Raw genomic sequence first — 8,413 nt, forward strand, 5'->3', positions numbered from 1 at the left:
GAGGCAGTAAGTCTTCTCTCCAGGTCTCTCATAGGCTCAGAGTAGCATTTGCATTGCTATGAGTATATGCAGGAGGCCTCAAAGGTAGTTTAACCTACACTTTGACTCCAGTTGAGTTATTTGTATGCTTTTACGTGTTTAATCTGTAAACTTTAGTTTAATTATGTTTACATAGGCTTTTAAATCTTGTGTGGAGGGGCGCTAAAGAGAAACAGTATTGGTATGGTTGGAAGAAAGAAGTTAAACATTATGGGATCTCATATAATCATATAGTCTGACCTGGATAATGTGGGTGGCAATGCAGTAATTACCTTGCTGCATCTTCTGACTGGTGACTGGAAGGTAGGGTAGAGACAGAAAAAGAGATGGTTTAGACAGACAAACTTCTGTAATACAAAAGACTTAGAGATGAGGCAATTTTGCAGGATGTGGAATTGACTTAGGAAAATGGTCTTGAAACCCAGCTCAGAAATGCTTCCAGATGAGATCTCAGGACAGGAGGTCTGGATTACACTTATTCTGATAAAGCTCAAAAGCCATTTCAATAACATTTCTAGCTGAGTATTAAAGTCCCAGCTACAAATAAAGCTCTTCTTTGTTGCAAGTTGTTATTACTTTCTAGATTTATAGACTCTTGAATATTGGAACAAACAGGACGGGACTACACTGACCATGTGCTTCTCCTGTATGTGTGGCTTTTTGTTGCCCTATGTCAAGTCTTATCTGATATGTTTTATATGATATTTAAAGCTACCAGTTCCTTCAGCATTTAACACAAATATCTGAAGGAACTTGGTGAGCACAAATATTATCAAGAAGAGAGAACATGTCTGCTGTGTCAGGCTATCACAATGTTCTTTAGATTATACCCTGAGAATTTATAAAGTACTCAAGCTAAATTTGTGTTGGACTGGAGCTAAAAAATCTTAGTTTGGACTGTGTTTCAATCTGAGGTCAGTATCTCCACCTATTTTAGATCCTTATGTGATACAGGAAACAAGTAAGTTAGGTCTCTGAAAACTGATCTTGCTGCAGCTTCAGCTTTGCAGGCCCAAATGTTCATGTACTTGTATTGACTGAGCATGCTTTCTCTGAAGGGGCTTGGAAACAATTCAGAAGTTTTCTTCTTGCTGCCCCCTCTGCCAGTCAGGGTCACTGGTGATGTTTCCAGTCCTCCCTATCATAAAGTGGCAATCCCTTCCATTCTGTTATCAAACCTGCAGGTGGCTGCAGTGATGACAAATACTGGTTTAAATGGAGATGTGTCCAAGCCTCATTGCTTCTAGTGGGGCTTCTGGGATGAGTGTGATTGAAGTGACCCTTGTAAATGAGCCCTTGACACTCTAACATGGATAAAGACACCTTGGGCAGCCTGTTCTTGTGGACACAGGGAGAGTTGATTGTAATCTTGCTGGACTTTTGAGAGACTGTATTTACCCTACCCAAACGTAATCAATACTACAGAAAATGAGGCAAGTGGTAGGGAAAACAATGAAGCTCTGACTATAAAGCACTGCTGCTTTCCTGTCCTCTTTGGGGGGAAACAGATACATTTTAAAACAGTGTTACTTGGATTAAAACAAATAAAAGTATTTGTGTGTGGATTTTTTTTGTTGTAACAGATTATATTCGTACTTTTACCTGGGACAAAAAGCTTGAAATGGTGGTAAAGTCAACTGGCATCTTGGGAGGACAAGGTAAGTCCAGACTGAAAGCAAAGATTTTGATCATGTTTCCTTGTTACATGGAAGCTTTCTATAACACTGCTGAGAAAGTCACAACTTCCCCACCATGCAAATTTAAGATTAAGTTGTCGAGAACAGAGGAAGGAATAATGGAATACCAGGTTGGAAGGGACCTCAGGGGTTATCTGATCCAACCTTTCTTGGCAAAAGCACAGTCTAGACAAGATGGCTCAGCACCCTGTGCAGCTGAATCTTAAATCCCCTCTGTTGGGGAATCCATCCTTTCACTGGCAAGACTATTCCAATGACCGGTTGTTCTCATTGAGAAAAATGTTCCTCTTGTGGAATCTGTCCAGGAATAACATATATCTATTACCCCATATCTTTTCCATGTGGCTCCTTGTAAAATGAGTCTCTGTCTTCTTTTTAGCTACCCTATAAATACTGGAACATGGTGATATGGTCTTCTCTAAGCAGCCTTTCTCCAAGATTGAACAAACCCAGTTCTCTCAGCGTTTTCTCATACGGCAGGCTTCCTAGTCCTTGGATCATCCCTGTGATCCTTTTCTGGACCCTCTTCAGCCTGTCCACATTTTTTTTTCCTTTTTTTTTTTTTTTTTTTTTTAATATAGCAGGGACCAAAACTGAGACCAGTATTCCAGGTATGGCCTGGAAGTAGCACCTTCCAGGTATAAGATATGCTGGGATACTGGTGGGATAATGAAGGACTTCTGTCCTTCTGTCTCTCTGCTGGTGATGTCCTTGTTGATGCAGCCCAGTGTCCTTCCTGGTGGCTTTCTTTGCCACAGCAGCACTGTTCACTCCCACTGAGCTGCTTGCCCACCAGGATCCTCAGGTCCCTTTCACAGAGCTGCTCCTGAAAGGAGATTCCAGCCTGTGCTGTGCTCCTGCTTCATGTTTTCCCAGGTGCAAAACCTCATGCTTGTTTGTTGTTGAACTTTATGAGGTTCTATCTTGTTGCTTTCAAGTTTATGCTGTCTGCTGGTGTAATCTCATGTGACATCTGTCTGTACTGCAGTATCTTTAGCCCCTTTCTAACTGCTCTTGACTCTTCTCTTACACATTAGGTAAGATGCCCACTGTGGTCTCTCCAGAACTGTACCGGACCAGGTTTTGTGAAGCTATGGACAAGTATTTCCTGATGGTGCCAGACCATTGGACAGGACTGGGCCTGAATTGCTGAGCTACAGCCCATATTGGGAAAGCACAAGAGGACAATGACATTACAGGCCACTCTCTTCCAGCGGTCTGTCCAGCAGCAAGAGGATTGCAATTCCATGTCTACACTGACCATGTGCATCATGTTGCAGAGTGTGAAATCTGCTTGCACTTTAATCCCCCCTTGGAGGATAATTAGCAAACCTGCCTCAGTAAGGATCTAAACTGTAAGGTACCACTGAACAGCACTGATAAGTGACATCCCTGCTGTCAGTAGGGAAGGTGATGCTATCTCCTAAGTATTGGACTGAGATTCTGTCCAGATCCTGGTACATGAAGAACTACATGATCTCTGGAAGTCTTGCACTGCCAAAATGGTGTGGAATATGAGCAGCTCATGCTTCTGTAGTGGATACTTGGTACTGAAAATGTGAAATAAACCCCCAAAATGTGGATGGGGGAGAGAAGAATGAAGTTAATTCATGAGGTTGCAGAGGTCTGTAATTGAACTATATAGGATCCATTAATAACTTGTGTTGTTTATTCTCCATAGTTTTAATTCTTACTGGGTTCTGTAAACAGTATTTTTATAAGGCAGCTCCACATCTATAATGCCCTGTGACTCCATCTTTTAAGTTATGTTACTGCAGTACAGCTCTGGTTTATCTATCATAATCACATTTTAGCTGCATCCCATAAAAATGGGTTGTCAGTCATCAGTATACTGCAAAACTCAAAACATATCCCTTCACTCCTAAACAGTACTTTGGTCTGAATGTTGCTCAAATTCCTGGAAACAGGTAACTAACATACACTTTAATTTAACAAGACTTGATTGATTATAGTTATGAAGCAGATTAACCCTTTCCTTAGTAAAGGTAATAAGTTGCTAGACAAAGTGCATACTGCAACTTTCTTCTTAATGCAACTATCATTCCTGGCAGATAATTTCAAATTCATTTCAGTTTCCCTTTACTTTCAAGCAATGCAATTACCTCATGGTGAAATTTTGCCAGGAGCAGGAGAATGTTTGTCTTGCATTCATGACATGATATTTTTTGGTCACAGAAATGAATGTAGTTGTTGTTTTCTGTAAAAAGGAAAACCTGAACTAACAAGTATCTTGTATGATGCATAAGATGTGCAGAGATCTATGAGTCTCTATATTATTACAATAAGCATTTCTTTCCATTAAAAAAATTGCTCATTTTTGTAGGTGATGAGTTTACTTTTTAGTTTCATTATAACAGGCCAGTAAATAAGAGGAGCTTTAATGAGTTTGAAAGGCAAGAATACTGTCTTTTGACTTCCAGTCTGTGATGGAAGAACATCAAATGAACATGGAATCTGGGAGAGGATAGCTCTTAGTGATCACTTGCTCATTCTAACCATTGCCTCATAATGCCCTCATCACTGTAACTATGGATTGAAATGTGCATTTTGTTCAGTATTTTTTTCTGCAGCAGATGGTGGTGGCTGTTGAGGAGTGACCAGCAGTAGGCAGCACTGAGAAAGGAAAAGGCCAGCAGTGAGAATTGAGCTATTTGCTCCAAAACAAACCAGAGCAGCTCTTGTCTGAGCTGCCAGGAGGCAACAGTCATTTGTGTTGAAGGAGCCTTCCCTACCCTATTGCAACACTGTACTAGAGGATGAGCAAAGATGCTGGCCTTGAAGCAGCAGAAAAGAAAGTGTCCTGATTTCCTCAGTGCAATGTGAGAATTGTTTCTGGGGATGCACTGTTGAAGGCTGCAGTGATGTGTGCTGTGGAAAGAGGGCACAGTACTCCTTGCTTCAGTTCAACACAGCACATCAGGTATAGCTGATCACCTCTGGGATGCATCTTGTCTCTTTTGTTGAAATGTTCTCCCAGTTTGCCTGGCTGTGTGTGGCCTTGTCTAATGAGGTCAACCAGTCCATTAACTCAGTGCTGCTCCCACTTCTGTGGCCTCTACCTACTGTCTTGGTTCATCAGTGTGAAAGAACCTGCCATGCAGCCTATGTTCCAGTCTCAGTTGAAGTTTACATGTGTTCTCTTCCTTCCCTTCTTAAAGTTTACAGGCAATAACTTGACTGTCCTTGCCAGCTAAGGTGACCCAACAGCAGCTGATTATGTTGTCTTCCACCTTTGTCAGTATGTGTATTGGTGGATGGAGCACAAGTGTGGGCATGGCACCTGCACTAGGCTGATGTGGTGTGCTAGCGCACTCTGTCACCAGTAACCCTCATCCTTGTCCTGGGATGTGTGGCTGCTCTGTGCTGCTTGTGTGCCAGAGTCCCGAGCAGATGGCTGTGAGCAGCTTCACCACCTGACAGTTGCTGATACTCCTCTGAATGTGCCAGCACGAGGCCCTCAGCACTGCAGAAGGGAGAGAGAATCTTCCACTGTTTTGCAGCCTGTGAACAGAGCCAGAGACGTCATGGCCCAGCTTCTTGGGCTGAAGTTACAGCAGTTGGAGAGATTTGTAGGAATGATCTTGAGCTGATATCAACAGTTAGTTTTTGGCCAGGATGTGGCTGATAGACTAGTTCTGATTAGACTGGAGTATAAACTCCTGGTCACGAGTATCACAGTAGCTGCAGTATCAGCTGGAGTTGGGTCATCTTGGGTATTCTGTGATACAAAGCTGTAAGCATTTCTACTCCAAATCCCAGCAGCTGAATGGGTCTCCTCAAATGTTCCGTTTTCAATATGATAGTTGTCCTGACATTTCAATTGCGACCAAGCTTAATTTTCTCAGAAGGAGAGCAGTACTTAATGCAGAACAAATCTTGGAGAGCTACTGTGTTCAGTCTGTGTCCCTGTAGAATTACTAAGGATGAAGCCTTTGGTCAGAGCTTCTTTCTTTCTTTCTAACAGAGGTTTAGCATATGTGTAAGTAAATCCCAGCTTCAAATATGAAGACTGAATTTCTTCAGAACTACACTGACTCTTCTGTTTTGATCTGAGGCCTTGAGACAATTGTCTAAATCTTGTCCAAGTCAGAAGCAATGACTTTGAGTCAGCATGTGGACAGCAGAATGCCCAGGGATTCATTCTGTCCCCAGAAAGCACATGAGGGACTCTTGCTGGTAGAGCAGTTCTAGGGGCTCAGGGGAGTTACCTGTGGAGTCTCCTCTGTGAGAATGACCAAAACCAAATGAATTGCTCACTAGCTGGTGGCCAGACTAGTCATTCGCTACACTGACTCTTCTGTTGTTTTGATCTGAGGCCTTGAGACAAATGTCTAAATCTTGTCCAAGTCAGAAGCAATGACTTTGAGTCAGCATGTGGACAGCAGAATGCCCAGGGATTCATTCTGTCCCCAGAAAGCACATGAGGGACTCTTGCTGGTAGAGCAGTTCTAGGGGCTCAGGGGAGTTACCTGTGGAGTCTCCCCTGTGAGAATGACCAAAACCAAATGAATTGCTCACTAGCTGGTGGCCAGACTAGTCATTCTTCAAAGCACTTAATGTACTATAATGTATGCATTTCTATTCTAACTTGGTTCAGCTGTATTTTATAAAGTTGATGTACTAAACTATTTGAGAATAATTGCCTTGACTACTTGGAGAATCAAAATGTAATGTATATAGATACAAATAAAGTGACTAAAGTATACTTGAGTCTGTTCCATGTGTGGAGCAGTTAGGTCTCATTGCACCCCATTTTCTTGATCAGAGGCAAGGCCACTGCTCACTGTGCAGGGACTGCTGTGCTGGAGAGTGCCAGCTTTGTTGCAGTGTGAGATGCCTGTCCTGTCTCTGTACCTCACAGCTTGTCTCCTCTGATGCAGCAGCACCTCTGGGCAGCTCCCCAGGGCAGTGGCAGTAGAATGTGCAAATAACCTTTTGCACAGTTCTGTCTTCTCTGCAGCTGCTTTTACCACAGTGCTGTGTGAGACAGGGATCCCGTTTGGTCCAGCAGGTGGTGGTGTGCCTTTGCCCAGTTCTGCCACAGTGTAGAAAACATTCCAGGTATTTCCATAATCATCTTTTAAGTGGACTAGCTAAAGAAAAAAAATCCAAGAAGGTCTGCAAAGAAATGTATTCTCTTGCTTGTCTCATGTTAATCTGGTATATATTAACCTTCTTGCTAAGGCTTAAAATAATTTGTGATCAGTTCTGGGAAGGAGACTTGTTCATTCCTAGAATATAAAACGCTATCTAAAACTTGAGGATTTTACCTGTATTCTGTGCAGTCACCATTTTTTGCCAGGTGAGTGAGTTCTTTCATCTGCTGCAGTATGAAACTGCATCACAACCTGTCCCCCCATGGGGGTATGAGCAAGGAAAAGATGGGATACTCAATTCAGGGGCAGTGCTGCCTTCGGTGTGTATCAAGATGAGTGGTTGGACTTAAAGAGCTTCTGGCATGAATTTGAGAAGCACAAACGCAGCCTTAGTTCAAGAAATAATGATCCAATGACCAAAGGTAGGATAATAAAGTAAGTGAACACAATTACCAAAAAAAGCATTGAATTACAGTTGAAAAGACAGAAAGGTAATATAGTAACTTTACTCCATTGCTTACATAGGATATTTTTCTAATATAGCTTCAGCAAACATGAAACACCCTGGGTATGAAAAAATGAAGTATCTTGGGTATGGGCTTGTTACTGTACTGGCTGAGATCTTGTGTCATAACTAAAATAAACTACCTGCCAGGTGAAAGAGTTACGACAGCAAAACTGGGATTGCTTAACGTACACATATGCACATAACAAGAGAAAGAAAATGTTTTCTTTTTCTGATAGGATTGTAAGTATTATTTAAAATACATATTATAGGGAGAATATTTTCTGGAAACAAATCAGGTCAGCTATATGAATTTCTAGTTGAGCTGTAATTAATTCTGATGTGTATTTTTGTTAATGTGTTTGTTAAGGTAGAAAAAGAATAAGGTAACTTCAGGTGACTCTATAGCAGCCTATAACATGCAGAAATTATATATTCTTCATGTTCATTTGAACTGCTTTATGGAAAAACAGTATTCTGCTTTTTGTCTATTAAGACCTAAAAAAGCAGAGTATCCTCAGGCTGTATTTTCCAAGTCATCTCAGCTGTACAGTAAGAATTCACCAGAACTGATGTGTTTTTACAACAACCCAACCCCTACTTAATTCGGCTCTAGAATGTTTTCTTAAAACTCTGACATTTAAGTAGTCATTTTCTTACAGGAAGTGTTGGCTTCTGCAGAATACATACCAAATTTTAACCAATATGGCTCTTGTGGTCTTAGTCAAGAAACAGTCTGCAGAACACAGTGGTCATATACATTAATTTGGGAAACACTCTTCTATTTTGCTGAACTAACTGTAATTAATATCTGTTGGCAGCTAGAGAAATCTATTAGATCCTATAAAGTTGGCAGTAAAAGGAGGAGTCTGTTCAGTGTTAGGGGTAAGTACTTAGTATCATGTTGATGATTTACCTTTAGCTGTTTATTATCAAAATTGTGGTGGCTTTAACTATAGGGGGATATAAAATTAGTATTGAATTCTAGCAGAGAGAGAAGACCAAGGCTGAAAGTATTGGGGATTGGAACATCACTGTTTTCAGGTGCCAAGTTT

The 8,413-nt window shown here is 41.4% G+C and overlaps 1 protein-coding gene across 9 annotated transcripts in view; it reads left to right on the plus strand.

Moving 5' to 3' along the window:
• Positions 1-4,810, plus strand: part of PIKFYVE (phosphoinositide kinase, FYVE-type zinc finger containing) — a 62,496-nt gene extending 57,686 nt beyond the window's left edge. For all 9 annotated transcript variants that reach the window (XM_039698871.1, XM_039698881.1, XM_039698860.1 and 6 more), the window contains 2 exons: positions 1,623-1,697; positions 2,774-4,810. In XM_039698871.1, coding sequence (XP_039554805.1) covers positions 1,623-1,697; positions 2,774-2,889 — 191 coding nt within the window. In that variant the 3' untranslated portion in view covers positions 2,890-4,810. The remainder of the gene's footprint in view (positions 1-1,622; positions 1,698-2,773) is intronic.
• The last annotated feature ends 3,603 nt before the right edge of the window (positions 4,811-8,413 follow it).

The sequence above is a fragment of the Passer montanus genome, unplaced genomic scaffold (genome assembly GCF_014805655.1).
Source record: "Passer montanus isolate IOZ18808 unplaced genomic scaffold, ASM1480565v1 scaffold1, whole genome shotgun sequence".
In the NCBI taxonomy this organism is placed as follows: domain Eukaryota; kingdom Metazoa; phylum Chordata; class Aves; order Passeriformes; family Passeridae; genus Passer; species Passer montanus.